Raw genomic sequence first — 24,287 nt, 5'->3', positions numbered from 1 at the left:
ACCAGGTTATCACTATTATTAATAAACATCTTAAAAAGACATATCATAGATATGCCCAAGTAGTTAAATAATGTTTTGGACAATATATAACGTTTTTAAATCAGTATTTATCAATATTGTTGCTATTTAAAACCATTTTATACACAGATACAATGATAATATAATTGCATATTGAAATATCCTTAGATAATGTTAGCTTGCTCTGCTGCGTTTTCCCTTTACAAACTGCTCACATGATTTCATTAAAGAACAGTTTGATATATTAGATTACATCAAAACTGGATCCTCTTCAGGTCAGTTTACAGGAGAGACTCTTACTTTGTGTCTGAGGGTCCAGGTTCATTACTGAAGACTGGAGTCCAGTCTTTAGACCGGTCACTCTTCAGAGACCACATGGAGACCGTAGACCCTGCTCTCTGTCTGTGGAAACAACACATGTTTAAACATCATTAGTTCATTTAAAGAGCAGCTTTTGATCTATGACTGTTCATCTTATGAAAGAGTTTAGAGTTGTTGAGTCGTGATTGTGGGTTTCTGTTGTTCAAATTCATTCGAGTGTGAAACGTTTTACATATTTGCATTTTATTTGCTTAATTTAACACAAAGTCCAACATGTAGAGCAGGGGTGTCAAACTTAATTTAATTCCGGGCCACATCAGCATTATGGTTGCACTCAAAGGGCCGGTTGTAATTTTAATTATATATAAATATACATATGTAAATATATAATATATATTAAATAATGTATTATATTACGTTGTTGACCCTGCATTGGATTATTATCAGTTCTGGTCAGGGTTCGAGTTATAAACTGAGCTCTATGGGGGTCTTTGAAACTAACGCGCACACACACACACACTCAAACTCAAACACACACACACACACACACACACACACACACACACACACACACACACACACACACACACACACACACACACACACACACACACACACACACACACACACACACACACACACACACACACACACACACACACATAAACATATGGACAGGGGTTACTATTTAAAAAAAATTGCAAATGTACTTGGGAACCTATCCATGTGAACATATTTTGGGGGTGGACCTCAAATCCTCTAGGGGGGTCCGGGGGCATGCCCCCCCTGGTAAGATATTTTTTTAATTTTGGAGTTAAATACATCAATCTGGTGCATTTTGAGGGGAAAATAAAGAGACTAGATCTATGGAAACACCCATATGAAACAGATGCCACATCATGTAGACAGACAGTCACCCTGTGTGAGGCAAACCCACATTTGCGCAGCGTTGCGTTCACAATAGCCTACATTAAGGCCATCGGGAAACCTCCCGGCCCTCCCGATGGCCAGTCCGGGCCTGCCAGCAGCCCTCTACTCGCTACAAACTTAAATATGAAAACATAGCCGTGGGAACATGTTTCAAATGGGGGGTGCTGTGGGGATGACACCAGGGCCGGTTCTGACCAATTTGCTGCCCTAGGCAAGATTTTTGCTGGTTCATTTATATCTTATTTTATCAGTTAACATTTATTTATTCATCCATATTTTTTAATCTCTCCAGTTTTAAAGGATATTGTTGGTTTACTGTCCTATAGTATACATGTGCCAAGAGCAAGGACTGTCTTAGGTAAGACAGCTTTTATGTGCGCAGCTCCACTTGCTTGGAACAATCTTCAGCAAGAATTGAAACTGAGCAATCTCATTCCTCTGCATGTTTTTAAAGCTAGGCTAAATGAAATGCTCGTTGATACTATGGGTACTTGTAAATGTCTATAACTATGTAAATGTATCCTGTAAATATAATGTATGATGTCCTTTATTGTTTTATGTTTCATGTGGAACCTATATGCTGCAGGTCTCCCTTGAAAAAGAGATCTATGATCTCAATGGGACCAATCTGGTTAAATAAAGGTTTGAAATGAAATGAAATGACATTGGAATGATTTCAAACCTGTTTTTATTTATCCTAATAATTATAAAGGTGTGCCTTGGAAATATTTGTTTACATAAATTGTGATAAAACCGTTTGAGACACACTGAGATAACTTAGACTAAAGTGAACTATCTAAACACGAGTCCTTTACCTCACTGAGCCTCTCAGGGCAAATGGAAAATGTAACCGGGGTGAAAAGGGTGTTATCTTTACTTAATTATGAATGTGAACAGTTGTATCAACAGCTTTTACAATGTGCTGCTGACTGCTGGAAAGTGGTTTTACTTTAATGTATTTGTTTCGTCCATTGTGCTAATGCAGGTGGGGCCGACCAGTTATACAAGAGGTAGATAATAGCTGTACTTTTTTTTAATGAGTCACATGCCATGATGCACCAACATAATTGTATTATTTAGACTGACATTAAGAAGTTGAATCAACTCATTACAGGGCGAGAGAGTGAGAGAGAGAGAGAGAGAGAGAGAGAGAGAGAGAGAGAGAGAGAGAGAGAGAGAGAGAGAGAGAGAGAGAGAGAGATCAGACAAAGTGATATGAGTGATAGTGAAACGTTTTAACTTTCATTTAGCAAAACATAGCGTGAAACTTTACATGCAAGTTTCAAAGTAACTTCCTGAAATGTAATTGTCTGCGGTGATTCTACGGAGTCCCCAAAGGCCCAAAAGTGTGCATACAAAACATATTTTCGGCTGCCCGGGCATAAATCTCTGTTAGTTTAAACTCCCACTTCACTACTTTACATTCAAAACAAATAGCTTATAAAATGTGGCACGGCATTATTGATAAAGCTACATATTAGTCTATAAAATAGTTACATCATACTTATCTTAACCAGCAACACCAATAAAATACTGCTTCACATAAATGCATCGCAAATAATCATCAGTTTGTATTCAATGCATATAGAGGCAACTGAACCACACATCAACATTTCATCCATGCATTTCTTCACTTGTCAGTAGTTGTTCAAGCTCTCAAACAAACAAGCGGGCAGTACATCACATTGGCTCTTTTTGCTGCTACTTTGACAACATGGTTGCAACCGGTTTTGTTTTCGTGCTGTTGATGCCAATTTTCATTTTTTTATATAGTGAGTTGATGATTTCATAAACTAAGAGTGAGGTACATTTTCGCCTCGCAAATGTTCCATCCAAATGAAGCAACATTTCTAAATCATTTTCAGACAAATTTGACTACACATGTTAGTGTTGTTGGATCTTATTGTCTTATATTTGTGTACAGCACTTTGAATTGCTTTGTGTTGAAAGGTGCTATATAAATAAACTTGCCTCGCCTTGCCTAGTGATGACTCACAATCTACTAGGATTAATAAATGTCCAAAGTGTCTATTACGTTAGTAGGAAATCCAACCTAGAGCAACTGAGCATTGGAATAGAACATGTTGTTCCATACGGCCCAATGAGAACAAACACGAGGCAGAATCTAAACAGGAAAGTGTAAAAACATGTTGAATCATTAAACATCTGATAGAACAAGAACAAGACACACCTAGTTTTTGTTTTTCTAAAAACAAAACAATGAGGTAGATACTAGCTGTCATTTTTTTTAAGGAGGGGCAGTTTGGGCGTATTGTTGTACATAGCCGCGGGAACATGTTTCGAATGGGGTGTGCTGTGGGGATGACACCAGGGCCGGTTCTGACCAATTTGCTGCCCTAGGCAAGATTTTTGCTGGTTCATTTATATCTTATTTTACCAGTTAACATTTATTTATTTATTTATCCATATTTTTTAATCTCTCCAGTTTTAAAGGATATTGTTGGTTTACTGTCCTATAGTATACATTGGAATGATTTCAAACCTGTTTTTATTTATCCTAATAATTATAAAGGTGTGCCTTGGAAATATTTGTTTACATAAATTGTGATAAAACCGTTTGAGACACACTGTGATAACTTAGACTAAAGTGAACTATCTAAACACTCAGAGTCCTTTACCTCACTGAGCCTCTCAGGGCACATGGAAAACATTTTTTGGTATTATATTTGTATTATATTTCCATTTAATCTTGTGGACGTGCAGATTCCCTGTCCTCCATCAGGGGGTGCTGCAAGCACCCTCAGCACCCCTACTTACCACGGCCCTGTATGAAAAGGTTCAACTACGCACACACACATGATCTCAGCTCGCGCAGCACGCTCACAGGCATAGATTGTGCAAGAGGTGCAGTGCAGGCATATTGTTATTCAAGAGATGCGTTGTTCTTTTGGAAAACATGTTTTTATTTTCAATAATACTAATTACATTGACACATGCATTATTTGTGATTAAAATAATGGTTGTTGGTAATGTATTAGCGACCCCCACAGATGTATGATTTCACTGCGTCCGTGGGAGCTCAGACCCCTCCTTATGGGAGCTCAGCTCCCATTGGCTCCCACATAACTCGAACCCTGGTTCTGGTAATATCTTCCTAAATAACTACGTCTGAAAGCAGAAGTCTAGGGCAAATCATTGAAAGCAAATATTCAACAATTACACCAATTGTATTGTATATTATATTCTTTGCAAGCTCTTGCGGGCCACATAAAATGAGGTCGCGGGCCGGATTTGGCCCCCGGGCCTTGAGTTTGACACCCCTGATGTAGAATGTGAGGATGATTTCACTAGTAGATTATTTACTATCTCTGATGATGACAAGAAGCAAGAGATCAATTACACTTTGTTAATGTACTCTACTGGGTTTCATTAAACAGTTTAGATGATCAGATACCAACAAACTGGATCCTCTTCAGGTCAGGTTACACTGGAGGCTCTTACTTTGTGTCTGAGGGTCCAGGTTCATCACTGAAGTCTGGAGGTCTCTCCAGAGACCAGTCACTCTTCAGAGACAAACCGCTGGAGACTGAAGACTTGTCCTCTTCCTCTTCTTTTAAATCACTCATCTTCTTCAGTGTTGAGATCTCCAAATCAGGTTGAATACTTAAAACGAAAGTTAGTTATAATCAATTATAAAACGGACAAGTAAAATCAAGCAATCTGATTGGTTCTTAGCCGTGGTATACTGAGCGTATACCATGGGTAGAATTGTAAGTTACTTTTCATAACAACTCAGTATCCCTCCGCGTCTGAGATAAACAGTATACAGTTGGGCTGAAAAGCAAACTGCTTGCAGTTTGCTTTTCAAACTGGAACAAGAAAGCAGCGGAGAAGTAACGGGGCAGAAACCCTCCTTTTTACGCAACTGTCCAGACATAGACATCAAACGGCAAAAACATATTCAGTGTGCAGCTCCTTTGGCATTAGGGCAGGGATATCTAGATACTTTCCAAGGTTTGACATAATGAATTGTGCTACTTTTAAAGCAAGCAACAATGTTTTCAAATCTGTAATCAAAAAGGTCCGCAAAAACATTTAAGATTAACTTCGACCTCCGGGGGGGGGTGGGTGTCTTACTATGGAGGAGTGGATTGAGAAGTGCCTATCTCCAGAACAAAAAGCACCTAAACGACGACATGTAGAGCTACGTGAAGAGCAGGTAGACCAACTGGAAAGGTACCACCATTCAAAAGCTTTCTGATGCGGGTCTTGAAACAAAGCAGAGAAATGATGACCGTTAGTGGCCACAGGTGCGAAAGCTCTCTCCAGAGCTACTGGAAGCCGAATCTCGGGGACCGGAGAAAGTGGAGCAATATTCTCGCCACGCCAAGCAACAGCCTAGAACAACCTCAGCCTATACAAGTGACCACGTAAGCCATGCTACTGATGCTGGACAGTTTTTCAGTGGGTGCACAATAAACGGCAACATACACATTAATGTAAATAAATAGCCAAATAATGGATCAACGCTCTCGGTCTAATATGTTCGCTAGCTGTTGTTAGTGTTGTTGCATAGCAACCACCTTGCACTATGTTTCGTGCAGAAGGCAACAGAGGGACTATTTTATTTTGAACATCATTATTTACTAATAAAAACTATTTAAATTAGAGTGTGAATTTTTCTTTCATATTGCCGCACTTGGTAACCGTTTTATAAAAGCAATAGCTCACTTCAGGCCGTGATATATGCTCATTATATCACAGCTAAGGGGGTTGTCGACCCTCCGCTTCGCGTCGGGCCGAACCACGCCCCTTAGCTGTGATATAATGAGCATATACCACGGCCTGTCGTGAGCTATTGCTTAAATATAATCAATTATATTCTTGTATAACCCACAATGAAAATGCTTCATATTTTATGATTTTCTATATTTACAGTATAAACAAAACACAAGTGGTTTGTTAAGTTGAGTGTAAGGCCTATAATGGTTTATGGGTGTCACTGATAAGAGAAGAGGCAGTTTCTTCTCTCTCCCCTCACAGCACTACACAGGGAGGGGGGCTCCTGACTTAAGGAGAAATACATTGAGGCCCCAAAAAGGTGGTTATGTCATAGCCGAGAATAATATTTTGCAAGTCCTGCAGAGTAGGGGTCATGTCCTTTTTACACAAACATGGGAAGGTGTGTCTTATGCCATAGCCATAGAATAAGTCTGGTCATGTCCAGTTCTTTACATCAGAGGCCATGCCCAGTTTCCACAAATATGGGTATGGAGGAGGTGTCTTTAGGTTTTTCTATCCTGTTTTCGAGCATAAAGACACTGGCAGATGGGGAGGAATTTTTTTTTTTTTGGAGGGAGAGAGAGAGGGGGGGGGGGGGGGGGGGGGGTTTCACCTGGTATGCTCTCTCCCGGTAAAGCTCTCTCCCTTCAGAGCTGGGTTTTTGCTCTCGGTAAGGTTCTCTCAAACTGGGTAACTATTGCTTGAATCTCTGTGTATTGAATGCTAGGTGAATGGATGGATGAAAGTTTTTAAACTTAGGATTTCTAACTGATCATTCTGAGGAGCAAAACCTCTTAAATATGTCAGGCTATAGGCTGTGAATGTTAGAACCTTCGATCTACGAGGAGATCCCTCTGGGTTCTGTCGGAATTTCCAACTTATCATTTAAAGGGGATTTCTAACTGATCATTCTGAGGAGCAAACCTCTTAAATGTGTCATAGGCTGTGAATGTTAGAACCTTCAATCTACGAGGAGATCCCTCTGGGTTCTGTCGGAATTCAAACTGATCATTCTGAGGAGCAAAAACCTCTTAAATGTGTCAGGCTATAGGCTGTGAATGTTAGAACCTTCGATCCACGAGGAGATCCCTCTGGGTTCTGTCGGAATTCAAACTGATCATTCTGAGGAGCAAAAACCTCTTAAATGTGTCAGGCTATAGGCTGTGAATGTTAGAACCTTCGATCCACTGGGAAATCCCTCTGGGTTATGTCGGAATTCAATCTGAACATTCTGAGGAACTGACCTCTTACATGTGTCAGGCCATAGTGTGTGGATGTTAACCCCGTCGATCTGTAAGGAAATTCCTTTTGGATTTTGTCGGGAGACTTTAATGGGTGAACTATGAATTAAGGTTTTAGATTAGAAAATAACCCCAGCATGATATGTTTAGTATGATTATAATGTTGTAACGAGAGAAGGTAAAAACCTTGTATTAGTTTGGACCTATTTTTCTTCAAATAAACTGATCCCACCTTTTGGATTGGGACAACTTAAAAGACATCTGCGCTCTCCTCTCCTGCTTGAAAGGTAATATTGCACACTGCCACACTCACACTTAGGTAGGGCCACACCTCACTACTGATACCAAAATCCTTCGGGATCGCTTAAACAGATTTAGGGGGTTGTCTGAATTGAAACAGCAGTTAATTGAACCTGGTTCTTCGGAGAGTTAATAGAGGTGAGATCTTGCTGATCGTTGGTGGATCTGAGCCAAGCAGTAAACTTACATAGACTCAATAACTTCGGTTAGGTCAATTAGGAGGTCTGAATAATTTGCCGGAATAAATGATCGGATGACTCCCGACTCTTACATGGCGCCCAACGTGGGGCTCTGTGAGAAGTTATACTTCTACAGAGTTAAAATACAAGAACCAAAACGGCCCAGTGACAACGGTCGATGAGCACAAATCAGCAAAATACAGGCTGAAAGTCTTGTTAAAATACCTACCCAAATCCTAGAATATATATTTAAACCTAAAAGTGTAGTAATTAAAGTTGATACTATTGCACCGGACTGAGGGTTATATTATATCGGATATTGCTGTCTGTTAAAGAAGCTAAAGTAGGCTCTTCTTCCCCTAGCCAAACTGGGAAGCCCCTGTGGTCCCTAATGCACAGGTTTGGTGGCTAGTAGTTATTAGTAAAGTCAGCCGTAGGAGCACTGCTCAGTACCTGTCCAATTACTTTGAAAAGTATAGGTAGGACTTGACAAAGAGCTGCGATTAGAATTTTTGCGTTAAAACATAACGTGGTGAAGAGTTAATAGGATATTTAATAAAGATAAACCATAGGTCTAAAAGGGTTCCTAGGCTGTTGGAAAAGCTCGAAGCTCGATACATAACCCTCTTAGTTGAGGTATCCGCATGCACTAGCTGAATCCAGGAGAGTACCTAGAACCAAGTGACGGTATAGTCGGACTGATCCTCCGGTGTAAGTAATAGCCTAGGAACTTGCATGTGTATAAAAGAGTGAACTTAAACCCTTAAATAATGGCGGATGAGGTTAGAACGCAGTTTTTTAATAACTCAGAGCCAGCCACAGATTGGGAGGGATACACAGAAGCTAGATCCGGACCTTCTGCCCCCCCTGGTCAGCTTAGCCCAGACCCACGGGCATACCTAAATACGTTCCTGTTAGACTACCGTTTAGACAGAGAGCAACAAGCAGGTGGTATAATGTCTGAGACCCTACCTCCACCCTACGGAGATGATAGCTCACAAATGCCACTTATGACTATCCCATCTAATACTCCTAAAAGAAAACACATTGTTAGACCTGATATTCAGGGAAAAGGAATGTTGGAAATGATAATGGCAGATATTGAAAATCTTAAACTGGATCAACCAACCATGTTAGTGAACCCTGCTAATATGGAGCTAAAACATGTAGGATGAATAGCAGCAGCTCTGGCAAAGAGAATAGGTCCTAGCATGCAAGCACAGAGCGATAATATGATAAGGACTATTAAACTGACCCCTTTTGGAAATGGGATTTTCCGTTACACAACAGAAGACTCAATTCAGGCCTTAAAGAACGCTTTACAAACAAGTCAGGGAGAGTTCAATGTGGTGCTATGTTGCTCATGAGGGAGCTTACACTTTTGGGAAAAGATCTCCCCCTTTCTCTGCTCCTGAGGTGCTGCAGGCTCACAGCAGCACACAGGGTCAAAGACAGGCATGACCTCTGGAGAGGAAGACAATCTAAATCTGAACAGACCACAGAGCGACCCATTAAAAGGTTTTATGGTCTCAACACAGAGAGGAAGATCTGGAGATTGTAAGGAACTCTCCCAAACCAGGCTACCCACCCCCACCCCATCACAAGGGGAAGAGTGTTCCTCTCACCAATGAATAAATCAACTCTTAACCAAGTCAGATTTCAAATAGCCATAGCTCCAGTTGTTAAGAAAAGAGGGAGATTCAAAAAGTTATCCTTTTATTACAAAGGGAAACGATGAAACCCTTACAGAAAACCGCTGCTCCCAAAATAACTCTGTTTACAGACGGGAGTCTGCGAAAAGGTGACCAAGCAGCCACTTGGGCCTTTATAATGAAAACTAATTCAGGTGAATTACTTTGCAAAGAAAAAGGTGTGATTCCGGGTACAGCACAGTTGAGGGTCTTCTTTTTGCTAAAAAACGTAAAATAACACACATCCGTTTTGTTACTGATAGTAATTATTGTTACAAAGCAGGTAAAGAAGAGCTTGATTATTGGGAACAAAGGCAGTTTACCAATGTGAAAGGTAAGATTGCACACTGCCACACTCACACTTAGGTAGGGCCACACCTCATTTACTGATATCAAAATCCTTCGGGATCGCTTAAACAGATTTAGGGGGTCGTCTGAATTGAAACAGCAGTTAATTGAACCTGGTTATTCGGGGAGTTAATAGAAGTGAGATCTTGCTGATCGTTGGTGGATCTGAGCCAAGCAGCAAACTTACATAGACTCAATAACTTCAGTTAGGTCAATTAGGAGGTCTGAATAATTTAAGTTCAGAATAAACTATCGGATGACTCCCGACTCTTACACCAGTCTGAGAGATAAACCAGTAACACCACATACACACACACACACACACACACACACACACACACACACACACACACACACACACACACACACACACACACACACACACACAACACACACACACACACACACACACACACACTACATTTTGACTGCGCTGGGCTGTCACATGTTATGTAACTCTGATGAATCAGAAAACAGGAAATAATAAAAGTGTACAACACTTGCAGAAGTCTCATTGTACTAGGACGCAGATTGTTAACCAATAAATTATGTTCTGACATCCAGTTTGACAGAGTAAATAATTAATGTGTTAAAAAGCAGATCCTGGTGTTAACACTCACCCTGTTGTTGTTCTCCTCCTGACGAGCTGTAAAATGGCGTCTGGCAGTCTGACATCATACTTTCCCCTTCCTTCACCTGTCTGCAGCTCCTCCCTCTGATTCATAACCAGCCTCACCAGCTGAACCAGTTCACACCTTTATATATACAGTCTATGGTTCACACACAGGGACTTTGTTCAGTGAGACAGAAAAAGACATGCAGCTAAAAACAAGCTCCACAAAGTTATCAAAAGGACACAACATCCACACATCAGCGTCCATAGGATATAATTCAATCTGCTTTATATAACAAACAATGAACAGCGACTTAAATAAAAACACAAGGCTACATTTTACTAATTTACAAGATGTGCCAAAATCAGGGCTGAAATAGAGATTTCTCCTCTAGCAAGTGTTTTAAATAGGAGGAAAAGTGTTTTAAATAGGGGCAGAGAAAGAGGAGAGAATCAGGCTGCAGCACCTCACTGAAAAGTGTTTTAAATAGGGGCAGAGAAACAGGAGAGAATCAGGCTGCAGCACCTCACTGAAAAGTGTTTTAAATAGGAGGAAAGTGTGCAGGGATGCTGAAATGTGTGTTCATGCAGCCCCTAAATAATGGTAATATTGATTAAAAATCATTTCTAGGGCAGAAAGTATTTTAAAAGTGAGAAAAACTATTTTAAATGGCTTAAAAAGCACCAAGTGATTTAAGTGCAGTTCCAAGATTCCCCACAGGAGGGCTCCAGGGAGCGCATCACCCGACATGAGCACAGTGCATTAACAGCAGAAAATAAGATTTAAAAAAGGCAAATCAATTGATTTAAAGTGCAGGGAGGCTCCGCACCAGACACAGGTACATTCCTACATCCCCACAATAGTGACACTGATGGTTTAAAGTCGTTTCTGTGGGGGAAATAGTGCTAAAAGTCTGATAACAGTGTGGTAAACGTCCGATTGTTTCAGAGACCCACAGTAATGATACAATAAACCATTTACATCTAAAAGTATTGATTAAAATTCATTTTTATGGGGAAAAGTGCAGATGAGGTATTTTTTGGTATTTTGGGCAAAACACTTCACCCAACCCTGTATATATATATATATATATATATATATATATATATATATATATATGCCGTTAAAAACTGCAATATATACCTGGCTGCTAAATCCTCAGAACTGTTACAGGATGTGTATTTTGTAAATTGTATAACTTTTTATTTTATTATATTTTTTTATCATATAACTTTTTTTTAACTTTAAATACTTTTTTTTGCATGTAACATATGTAACATTAAAGGTGGGGTAGGTACGTTTGAGAAACCGGCTCAAGATACACTTTTTGTTATATTCCATGGAATGCTCTTAACATCCCGATAGCAATGAATATCTTAAGTGCTTTGACAAAAAATCCATACAAAAATGTCATCTGTGGAAGCCGTGGTACTGTAAAAAGTACGACCAATCCAGTTAATCCGGCCCGGCTAAAATAACTGGATGGCCTACCTGCCTGTCAGCCTTCCATCTGTGCACAGACTTATCTCGTGCCCTCATTGGTCATGTGCGCGTTCGTGTGTGTTGGAGGAGGGGCTCTGTAAGGAAGTGGCAGATTTTTTCCGGCTGTGTATTTTCAAATTTTAGCGCACTCGAGCTGGTTTCTCCAAAATTACCTACCCCACCTTTAAAGGTTTTTATCTCGTGGGGCACGAGATAAGTCTGTGCACAGATGGAAGGCTGACAGGCAGGTAGGCCATCCAGTTATTTTAGCCGGGCCGGCTAAAATGATTGGTCGTGCTTTTTACAGTATTACTACAGATGACATTTTTGTATGGATTTTTTGTCAAAGCCAGTGGCGTCGCCTGGCCTGGGCATTCAGGGCTTTAGCCCCGAATGTTTTTTCTTTAGCCCCGGACAATTCTCCCTCCAATAATATAATACATTAACCGTGCTTTACGTGAACCTCATCATGACACAAGAGAGGACGGCAGGAGTGTAATTTCCCGTGTTCAGTGAATGCAACAGAGGCATGACACCAGACCAATCAGAGAGTTCCATGGAAATAAATGTGTGCTTGTGTCAGCTCGGCTCTGTGTGTGTGTGGTAATAGCGCATTTAGTGTGATAGAGAGAGAGGGAGAGAGGGAGACAGGGAGAGAGGGAGAGAGGGAGAGAGGGGGAGAGGGAGAGAGGGAGAGAGAGGGACTGGTGCCAGCCATGGATGTATAATAAGAACAGCAGGGACCGTGTTGTTAGCATCTGGTTAGCTAGCTGCGCTAACAGACATAAGGAGCTGTTTGTTCCACAACAAGCTGCTGGAGGAGAGTCCTCTCCTGACAGACTGAGAGACTCAGGTGAGCTAAAGGACTCTCTGAGTGTTTAGATAGTTAACTTTAGTCTAAGTTATCTCAGTGGGTCTCAAACGGTTTGGTCACAAATTATTCAAAAGATTATTTCCGCGGCACACCTTCATATGATCATTATAGTTATAAAAAAAATAAGAGAATAAAGGAAAAACAGTTATGAAATACTATATGGCAGTAAAACAAGAATAGAGTTTAAAAGGGGAGTGATTTGTAAAATATCCATAAAGAAAAAGTACATCTGTTTACAGTTCTGTTTCATTTGGGTGTTGAGAGAGGTATCCATAGATCTCTTCATTTTGCTCTCAAAGTGCACCAGATTGATGCTTTTAACTTCAATATTTAAAAAAAAATCTTCCCGGGGGAGCATCCCCCCGGACCCCCCTAGAGGAGGTGAGGTCCGCCCCCCCCAAAAAAATACCACTTTACCCCTGCCTATATGCTGTGAGCTGATTATCGAGCCTTCATTGTAACAGTCGCAGGTGTACTGTGTGTGCGTGTGGGGAATGTTGCAGTAAAAAATTCCACTGTAGCGCCGCGACCGCCACCACTGGGCTAAGCCCCGAATGTTTTCAGGTCCAGGCGACGCCCCTGGTCAAAGCACTTAAGATATTCATTGCTATCGGGATGTTAAGAGCATTCCATGGAATATAACAAAAAGTGTATCTCGAGCCGGTTTCTCAAACTTACCTACCCCACCTTTAAGCTGTCAGTGGCTCTTTCCTGCTGGAACAACGTACATGTCCCCTGTGTGGGACTAATAAAGGTTTTCTGATTCTGAACTACGATGCTCAACAGCTCGCTTAACGGAACTTTGACGCTGGTATCAGTTTGGTTTCCCACCAATCACGGGAGTATTGTGTATAGAAAGTGTTGAGTTATATTTCTCGCGCTACCTTACATCCATGAAGGCAACATGACAGAGGGAGGGCTGTCACTCAGGATGCCAAACTACTCTTTGGTAAGCCCCGCCCCCCCCCAAGCAACATCAGGGCCAAAAGTTTGAAAGCGAAAAAAACAAGATTTGAAACTGAAAAAATAATTGTTTGGAATCTGAAAACGGAAAATCTGCAACTGAAAAAAAGAAGGATTCAAATATCAAAATATGTATAAAAGGAGTGGAGCTGTCTTTTTATGAAAAGTAATTAAGCTCGCTCCGACTTCTTTCTCTTTTTTTTTATCGAAAAAAGCTAACTATTCAGTCAGACAGCAATTTATTATAAAAGTAAAACAAGTGCAATTTCAAGCACTTTAACCAAAATCCAAGCACTTTATCCAAAATCCAAGCACTTTTCAAACCTTGAAAACACCACATGAAATTTCAAGCATTTTCAAGGATTTCCAGCACCCGGACGAACCCTGAATATATGATATGTTTTATAATGATTGATCATGAAAGTGTTCTCAAAGCTGGTAAAGGTGCAGCTAGTTTGAATGACTTTGTATACTGCAGGGTAGCTTGTGGATTTACTCCAGGTGGAACTAAAGTCTGATTTAACACTTGATTATATTTCACATCATTCATCCAGATCTGTGAAGTAACTAAAGGTATTAAATACATGTAGTGGAGGAAAAGTACACCATTTACCTCTGAACTGTAGTGGAGTAGAAGTACACAGTAGCATAACATTGAAATACTCAAGTAAAGTACAAGTATCTCTAAACAATATTCAGTGGTACAACTAAATCTTGAGTGCAGGTGTTGACAGAACAAACAACAGTTTTAACATTTTATTAAAGCCAAATCATGATATACAGATATACCATTATTTTTTGTTTACAGTACAACAGATAACTTCTCTTCATGAGATTTACTGGAACTCGTCTGGAAAAACAAGCATCATGATTCTTAAATAAAAACTCCTCCTCCTCACAGTTAAACACGTGTTAACTTCTCGGCGCAGAGCTTCCAGTGCTTTAACAACAATGCATGAAGAAGCCGAAAGCCTGCTTTGCATGTGAATCTCCCCAAAAATATTGCTGTACTCTCAATCCTCAAAGTAATCTCGAGCAAAGAGCGGGTAAACATTTCAATGCATCGCCAACAACATACGTGGTTAGAAAAAAATGCATGATAAAATAATAGCCGCACATAATTGTCTGCTTCACCAAGTCAATCATCATAAAATAAACACCTCATTTGTAGTTTGATTTGCACGTCATTTCTCTCTATTGAAGAATGCATGTGTTATATAAAGCAGGAATGACATGTCCTATAGAGTGCCACAGTGACGCGTCCTAAAACCTGGTAAACTCCTAAAACCCGGTAAACTCCTAAAACCCGGTAAACTCCTAAAACCCGGTAAACTCCTTCCGGTTCCTTCGACAAAAAACAATTCAACTTCTCCATAGGATTTGGGAAAATATCTGGAAATCAGGTCTGTGGTTGAGACGCATTGAAGAGACGGATCACGTTTTGATCAGTCGGATAATCTCCACATGTCTACCCTACTTTTATAATTTTCGAATGATAAATCTAGTCGCCAGAAGCTAACGTTATGCTATATACGAACTACAGCAGGGTCGCTGCTTCAACGTCACGCCAACTTCAGATCCATATTCAAACTACAGATTCTAAATGGTACGAGTTGAAGCGTTTGTTTGAACAGTTAGCAGGAGGCAGGTTCTTGCTTTCAAGCAGAACAGGGCAAACTAACTTAGAGGAGTGTTTACGTGTTCGGTGTAATGACGTACAACGTCCTCCACAACTTCTGTAGTCCTATTCAGCCACTTGGTAACAACCATCGTTTTTCAGACACGTCAACTCTTCAGAAATCCCCAGTGGGGTCACTGCTGATGGATTTAATGTCCTAGAACAAAACGTGATCCGGTTCTTCAATGTGTCTCAAAACCACAGACCTTATTTCCAGATATCTTCCTAAATCCTATGGAGAAATTGAATTGCTTTTTGTCGAAGGAACCGGAAAAAATGCTAACTTACTTCCGGGTTTTAGGACGCGTCACTGTGGCACTCTATAGCATGAATTAAATCAGAGTTGTTCCTCATGTGTGTGGAATCACTCTGTGGTACAAAACAATACATCTCTACCTTTAGGTACATTCACCAGACGCAGTTGAGACGAAGCAGGTGTGAGGACAGAGAGAAAGTAGACGAGAGGCACTGACAGTCAGAAATAGGTTAAGGAACGATCATAAACATTTAGCAACCACCATTTTTTCATGTTAAAAGCAGCATTGACTCTAATCTGCTGAAGTCTTCACAGTCTCTTGATCTCACTGGGAATGAATGCAGTTCAAATGAATCATACTTGATGCTTCTCTGTAGGATAAACAATGACTTTTGGGACTGTTTGATTGGCGGCATCCATTATTCAGAGCTGTGACTTGTGTTTATGTCAATGGGAAAGGAGGAAAATGGCTTCATCCATGTCTTCTTCTTCTTCTGTGGTGGTGGTGGTGCTACTGACTCCCCTTCCCCGCACTGACCAGGTAGCCTTTAGCCTTGATGATTCCCCGGCTCTTCACGATGATGGAGTAGCGCAGAACCCACTCCAGCCTCCAGATGGCGGCGCTCAGATCCTGCGTTCCCTCCTGCACCGCCTCCTGGAAGGTGGCCGCTGACATGAGCTCTGAGGAAGCAAGAGGAGATGGAGCCGTTTAAAACTCACGGAAAAACAGGACAGAGAATTTAAAAAAGGTCAATCATGGACAAAGTGGCCCAAAGACCCTGATAGTGTGATGTAACCCTGCCTTTGTTAGCCCTACATGTATATGTATTTTTTCAATTTCAAGATTCAAGGCTTTTAATGTCATGTGTGCATTAGCTACAGTGTAGTTATGACCATGAACATCTTAGGTCACAGGGCAAGGCAAGGCAAGTTTATTTATATAGCACCTTTCAACACAAGGCAATTCAAAGTGCTTTACAAAAATGGAAGACATTAAGAAAATGGCATTTAATAACAGTCATTAAAAAGCTAAGATAATAAAAGAAACATTCAAAGTTACAGTGCAGTTTAAGATGTGAATAGTTCAATTAAAAGCAGCGGCAAAAAGAAAAGTCTTCAGCCTGGATTTAAAAGTAGTCAGAGTTGCAGCGGACCTGCAGGTTTCTGGGAGTTTGATCCAGATATTTGGAGCATAATAACTAAAAGCTGCTTCTCCATGTTTAGTTCTGACTCTGGGGACAGAAAGCTGACCAGTCCCTGAAGACCTGAGAGTTCTGGATGGTTCATAATTTAGCAGGAGATCAGAAATGTATTTAGGGCCTAAAACCATTCAGTGCTTTATAAACCAGCAGCAGTATTTTGAAATCTATTCTTTGACACACAGGAAGCCAGTGTAAAGACTTCAGAACAGGAGTGATGTGATCCACTTTCTTAGTGTTAGTGAGGACTCGAGCAGCAGCGTTCTGAATCAGCTGCAGCTTTCTAATAGATGTGTTAGTGAGACCTGTAAAGACACCATTGCAGTAGTCCAGTCTACTGAAGATAAAAGCATGGACAAGTGTTTCCAAATCCTGCTGTGACATTAGTCTTTTAATCCTAGATATGTTCTTTAGGTGATAGTAGGCTGATTTAGTAACTGTTTTAATGTGACTGTTGAAACTCAGGTCAGAGTCCATGACTACACCGAGATGTCCGTCTGGAAGCGAGAAGAGATGGAAAAAAAATCCAATTCATGTCCGTTTTCATCTAGAAAATGTCCCTTTAAACCAGGGGGGGTCAAACTCAATTTTATCGCGGGCCACATCAGCATCATGGTTGCACTCAAAGGGCTGGTTGTAACTTTAAGACTATATAAATATACATATATAAATATATAACATATATTAAATAATGTATTATATCACATTACTGGCTCTACATTGGATTATTATCAGTTCTGGTAAATAATAAATAAATCATAAATTCTTCATAAATAACTACGTCTGAAAGCAGAAGTCTAGGGCAAATAGTTGAAAGCAAATATTCAACAATTACACCAATTGTATTGTATATTATATTTTCTTTGCAACTCTTGCGGGCCACATACAATTGAGTTTGACACCCCTGCTTTAAACCCATCTGAAGAACTTGATTTGCACCTTTGGGGTCGTTGTGTGTGAGCAGCTGGATGTCGAACTCCTTAGCGAAGGCAGTGAGGTCTGGAGGCATCACACAGCAGGAGGCCAGGTTCACCTGGTTACTGCTGGGCTTCACCTGGAGCGGAGAGAAACACAGGCCTCAGGGTTTATCATGGGAAACATCACAGAGCGGCACATTGGACAAAGCTTATCGTGCAAAAACACATTCCTAACTGCTTTTGGGTCACGGTCACACCACCTGATTAAATAGCTGAACAGACAATGATCTGGCTTGTTTGAATTTCTGGCAAATCAAATATTTAAGTGTTGGCCGAACGAGATTTTAAACCACATCAATAAGGCGTTGCTGTGATTTATGTGCAGTCTTAAAGAGCGGCTATACGTTTAACCAGCAGAAGTCACTGTGTTCCCTTCTTTGGAGCCCAAAGCTTCTATTTGTACGGGACAAATACCAAGTCAGCACCAAACTTTAATAAGGGTTTGATTAGCCCACCACTAAACATCACTGTAGTATTTTATATGTTGTGTGTCTGTGATTTAGAATGAGAAAGTTGTGATATTATACTTAACTTACATATTCCATACATGCAGATAATATTTATTTTCTTCTTACAATATTAATGCACAAAGAATCCCTTGTTGGGAAAACGGACGTCTTGTTTAACCGTTAAGCCCTGAGCCTGTTTTTCAGGTCTCAGGCTCGAAAATGACATTCCCAGAACAAATGACTATATCTTCACTTCTAAAAAGGGGTAAATTAATAATCTTTTTTCTCAAAGCAATGATAAACCTGTGAGTTGGAAGTAGAAAAGTCAGAATCAATATAGAATTTTTAAATTTTAAAGTAAATTCAGATTGAACATAGTAAAAATATGTAAATGATAGTGTCCGTCCAAAATGTCTCCCGTGTTTCCTCCGTAATGCTACGTGTTGTGATGTCTGGTTTTGTTTCCCGTGTCGCGAGTTCTGATTGCACAGTGATGATACTTATACCAAAAGAATCTGTGGAATCTCAGCTTGCTAATCGATATCTTGTTTGTGCAGATCCGATAAGTAATAATGGTATTTTAGCATGAGTTCTGTGCTAAGTGTGTTAGCATTTTTTCGCTCAGGGCTCATTTAGACGCTTCTTGTGAGACTTATGCTTTGTTTCGGTACAAATGGTTCGTATCCTCAGTTAGCTGAGTTTCTTTCCGTTAAGTGGGTATGACACATTCATAGGTTTTTAAATGTTAAGAAGCCCTGAGACACAGTTTCGTGAAAAAAAAACGGGGGCTCTCGGGCTAAACAGGTTAAATAAACTTAATTGGAACAGTCCATGGACATAACGATAAAGCTCTCCTCGTGTCCGCCCCGTGTCACGGACGGTCAGATAAGTGTTCATTTGATTGATTGAAATAGACACAACTCTCCGGCTTTAGTTGTTCAGAAAGCTTGATTAAAGCTGATACACACTTAGGTTGAGAGACTCACCTGAGCCCAGGTGTAGAGCTGCTCCAGCAGGTCTTTGTCCAGGTCCGAGGTGCCGATGGCAGCGATCCTCTGGCTCCGGACCAGAGACTCCAGCTCCTCCCAGGCCGGCTGCAGGTGGGCCAAGCTCTGGTTCTCCCCCTCAGCCAGGGGCCACGTCGGGGCGATGATGACGGAGTCCAGCTGCGACACCGCCAGCGTCTGACAGGCTGAGCAACAGAGAAGTACACACATCTTTACTCAAGTAGAAGTACACACATCCTTTACTCATGTACAAGTACACACATCCTTTACTCAAGTAGAAGTACAGATACTCGTGTTTGAAAATACTCTGGTAAAAGTAGAAGTACTGACTAAACTTCTTTACTCAAGTAAAAGTAAAGAGGGCTTTGAAATGTACTTCAGTAAAAAGTACCCATAACTAGCAGCTGTTTTAAAGAGTACCTGACCTCCCTTTATATTAATAGAACAATAATGTCATTGTTAGCTAATGAATGTTTCCATGCTGAACAACGGCAACATGACAACGTTTTCATTGGTCCCTCTTCTTTAGAGAAGACCAGGAAATGATGGATACACGGATCGTGTTCAAATCAATAGGCACGCAATGACTCTAAATAATAATGATCACGCCACCAAACACACATTCAAACTAAAGGAACCAGCCTGTTTGGAAAATGTAAGAAGTAGAAAGTACAGGTATTTGTGTTCAACATGTAAGAAGTAGAAAGTACAGGTATTTGTGTTCAACATGTAAGAAGTAGAAAGTACAGGTATTTGTGTTCAACATGTAAGAAGTAGAAAGTACAGGTATTTGTGTTCAACATGTAAGAAGTAGAAAGTACAGGTATTTGTGTTCAAAATGTAAGAAGTAGAAAGTACAGGTATTTGGGTTCAAAATGTAAGAAGTCAAAGTAAAAAGTCGTCAGAAAAATAAGTAGTGGAGTAAAGTACTGATACCAGAAACATGTACTTTACGAAGTATTTGCACTCCACTACTTCCCACCTCTGTTGAGCAAGAACAGAGGGGATTATGGGATGCTGCAATGATCTGTTTGGTGTTTCAGCCAATCAGAGACAGGCTCTGTATATATCTGAGACCTGTAATATATTGATGAAAAACAGTATAATAGGGGACCTTTAAGGCATGTTAAAGTTTAGCTGCAAAGATCTGAAGCTCACCCATCTCCACGGCGTCTCTGATGGAGGATTCACCCGCCTCGCACAGGAACAGCTTCACTGTGAAAACAAGCAGATGTAAAGAGATGTCCCACACATCACTGGTATTACTTAAAGATAAGAAAAGTTATTTGGAACAAATTGGTTGAAGCAGGGAATTTGAAAGATGTTTCCACAGTAGCCTGGTGACTCCTGTGCTGACATGCAGCTGGTCAACAGTCACATTCAAATTAGATATTGAGTTCTGTACTGACCTGAGACCCTCAGCTCCTCCCTCTCTTCGGGGGGGATGGCGTCTGTCGGCTGCGGGATGGAGCAGTCCAGCGTGTCGGGGAAGTCCTTCAGGAAAAGGAAAGCACTTCATTTAGGGTAAACATCTTTGGGACCATTATTCAAGGCAAGGCAAGTTTATTTATAGAGCACTTTTCAACACAAGGCAATTCAAAGTGCTTTACAAAGGGTATATGCAGGAATCTTGAAGTCACATGTAATACCTTTTAAGACCCTTTTTTAAGACCCTTTCCATACATTTTAAGACCTCATCTCCACTTGGAGTTTTAACCGGTTACATAGGCGACACACTTTACCTCACATTGACTATATACAGTATTGATTGTCCTTCCTTCTTATCTTCCAACCATTTGGACGCAGACTTGCATTTCCCCATAACCATGTTGTTTAACAACCGGCGTAAACGGACCTTCGCGCGCTATCAAGCAGTGAGCGTGTGATGTCCTGTTCAGATGACGTCAAATCCAACGGGATGCCATAAATAAACTACACAGAATCACACTACACACCTACGCAATGATTACATTCAGGCAGACTGTAGAATACAACCTCTTTGGACCATTTATATACTTATTGGAAACAAGCTACAAAATGTAATACCTTGGAAAATGCCCTTTAATACTTTTTAATAGCCTTAATTTTCGCTAAATTGATTTATCAACTTTTAATACTTTTTAAGACCCCGCAGACACCCTGTATAAAAATGAAAGACATTAAGAACATTAAAAAGCAAAGATAATAAAACATGAATAACACAGGTACATGAATACAAGTTCAGTGTAAGATGTGAATAGTTCAGCATTCATATCTTATAAATACCAATACACAACTGTATATATTGTAATGTAGATTTTGTGAATCGTAGTACACATTGTCAATCACTTCTTATGCCTATATACATATTATAAGTTTTTGATATTGTGAATGACATGTAGTATGTAAAGCGCTTTGAGGGTGTCACTACCCGATCCACATCCCTACCCGATCTGCATTGCACATGTGCGAGATGGTCCGTATTTGACAACTACATACGGCAACTCAAATAGGACACTTGACACAGTGGCGTTTGGCAAAGCAGAAAAAGAACACTCAAAAAACCCGACAATATTAATCTGAACGAGAGATGAGTTATTGTTATTACAACGTGACTTCACTATTATTTAACAACTCCTTTTATTGGGTCCTTTTATTGGGTCATTTTATTGGGTCATTTTATTGGGTCCTTTTATTGGGTCCTTTTATTGGGTTAAGTACATTGTCAGAATAAGTGAGAAATGGATTTAACTTCTGTTAGACAGCTATCCTGAAGAAATATTGACTGTGAATGTATGCAATATGCAATATGTATGGCATTCATCATTTATAACTAATTACATTAACTGTGAATGTCCTTCATTTTATTTCAAATTAAATAACAAAAGATTTTTGTATAGATATTTGAGACGTTTATGACTCGCGCATGCCCGAGGCAAATCGGGCAGCCGTCTAGACGTCAAATGTCCTATTTGAGTTGCCGTATGGAGTTGTCCAATATGGCGGACCATCTCGCACATGCGCAATGCGGATCGGGTAGTGACAGAGGGGTCTTAAACAGAGTTGGGTGTAACACGTTACTGTAATAATATTACTTTTGTCGGTAACGGAGTAGTGTAACGCGTTACTTTTATAATTCAGTAATCACACTACAGTTACTAACATTGCCCCGACACGCGTTACTTCGTTACTTTTATAAAATCAGTCATAATCACACTGACAGACAAGAGGGGTTTCCGCCGCAGGTTTATATGTACGTAATCTGCGCGACTTGCGCATCCACATCTCCACGTGCAGTGCTGCATAAACATGGCAGAGTCAGCGATATCTTTCGAGGGGTGGAGGTATGCCCATTATTTTGAGTTCGTCCGAAGAATAGACAGGAACGTGACGGTGAGGTGCAAACTGTGTCCAGGCCAGAAGCTGTTATCCACTGCTGCAAACACCACGGCAAACCTCAACAAACACCTGCAAAGAACACATGCTAAGCTGTCTTGCAAGCTTGTTGTGGTAGGCTGGTAGCCTATTTTATTAAAGAGCATATAAAAAGAAAGACTTGTGTTATGTCTTCCTTATTGCAATAGTAATTGGGGGTGCAAGTGGAGTCTCGCAGAGGCAAAACTGTGGCGCGCCGCAGTCTGCGTGATCTGCCTGTAGGGAGGGGCGGGCCGGCCCTGCGAGTAAAGTAACGACTAAAGTAACGAGTTACTTTATGTAGAGAGTAACGAAGTAGTGTAATATATTACTTTTTTTTTAAAGTAATATGTAATATATTACTGTTATTTAGTAACGACCCCATCTCTGTATACAGGTTACATTAAATAACTATTAAAGGTTCACATCCTTTGTTAGATTACTCTAAGTAAATACATGTTTATTTTTAAAGATATTCACAAGTTCATTCAGACCAAGAGCAAACAGAAATATAGGTACAAGTGCTGGTCTGATTAGTTCAAAGTCATTGTGTGAGGTGATTATTAATACTTTTTGTTCACGGTGAGATGAAGGTAATTTATTAAACTGATATCGTCTTCTTTGCGATTTGGTAATAACTCGAGTGACACATTTATTACAGAGCTCTTAATAAAAAGGTGGAATTGAGGTGGCTTCATTTAGTTGGTGCATATGTAACAGCGACATTATGCTGACGTCTTTATGTCGATCCAACCGCAGTAAAGTCAGTCTCGTTCCCAACATGAAAACCCCTCAGACCCCCTGACTCAAAGGTCCTGTCTTTGCTATTTCCCTGCAGGGGATGTGCCTTAAACCTGTTGTATTTGCAAGTATTAAAGACCCCTTAGTTCAACTCTTTCAAACCTCCCTCATCCCTGTTTGCGTAGTAAAAAAAGATTAGCGAGGCCTAGTGAAGCAGCCAGGGTGTGTCAAACAGGAATGGCGGGTTCCTACAGATGATCCCTTATCTCCATTTCACTTATTTTGTTAGTTTGATGAAAACTACTCACACTGACTATTTGAAATCCGATCACACTTTATGAATGAAACCACCAGAGCAAAGTTTCTGTGCCCCCCCCCTGCACCTCTGCACAGACGCACTCTCTGAATGGCGCCTTTGGCAGCCAGCACTGCATGAACATTCATCATGACAGCTTCTTTTCAGCGTGCCTGCAGGCATCCTTTGATGTCATCACTAAAGTTATTTTACTTTCCCAAGCACTAGACCTCTGCTGCCCGACAGCTTGTATTCTGCAGCTCTTTGTTAAAGCTATAGTCGGACCACCACTCACCATCAATGCAAATACTATTGTTTATTTCTCTGTGTCGATGCCAAACATGCAAAAGTGGTTTAGGAGACGTTGAGAACCAGCTGTACATGAGAAGTGTAAACGTGTCCTTACATTGGATGGCGGTTTTGTGGCAGCCTTCCAATCACTCAGTGCAGCTTGAATGCAGTCTTGAAGCTGAAATATCAAACAGAAAACAATGTTTAAAAATCATCGGAGGAACTTTCTATTCGCAGCATTGTTATCCTCAGAAGACCCCATAACAACATCTGGATATCTGTGACATGCTGAGGCAA

The 24,287-nt window shown here is 40.5% G+C and overlaps 1 protein-coding gene across 1 annotated transcript in view; it reads right to left on the bottom strand.

Moving 5' to 3' along the window:
- Positions 1-15,615: 15,615 nt before the first annotated feature.
- Positions 15,616-24,287, bottom strand: part of gclm (glutamate-cysteine ligase, modifier subunit) — a 10,626-nt gene continuing 1,954 nt past the window's right edge. Inside the window, exons 2-7 of the mRNA XM_034149808.1 lie at positions 24,106-24,168; positions 20,680-20,764; positions 20,429-20,485; positions 19,250-19,455; positions 17,777-17,891; positions 15,616-16,319 (exon numbers count right to left, since the gene is read on the bottom strand). Coding sequence (XP_034005699.1) covers positions 16,150-16,319; positions 17,777-17,891; positions 19,250-19,455; positions 20,429-20,485; positions 20,680-20,764; positions 24,106-24,168 — 696 coding nt within the window. The 3' untranslated portion in view covers positions 15,616-16,149. The remainder of the gene's footprint in view (positions 16,320-17,776; positions 17,892-19,249; positions 19,456-20,428; positions 20,486-20,679; positions 20,765-24,105; positions 24,169-24,287) is intronic.

The sequence above is a fragment of the Trematomus bernacchii genome, unplaced genomic scaffold, assembly GCF_902827165.1.
Source record: "Trematomus bernacchii unplaced genomic scaffold, fTreBer1.1, whole genome shotgun sequence".
Classification (NCBI taxonomy): Eukaryota; Metazoa; Chordata; class Actinopteri; order Perciformes; family Nototheniidae; genus Trematomus; species Trematomus bernacchii.
The sequence above is the reverse complement of the archived record's forward strand: the minus strand, read 5'-3'. Positions and strand labels throughout refer to the sequence as shown.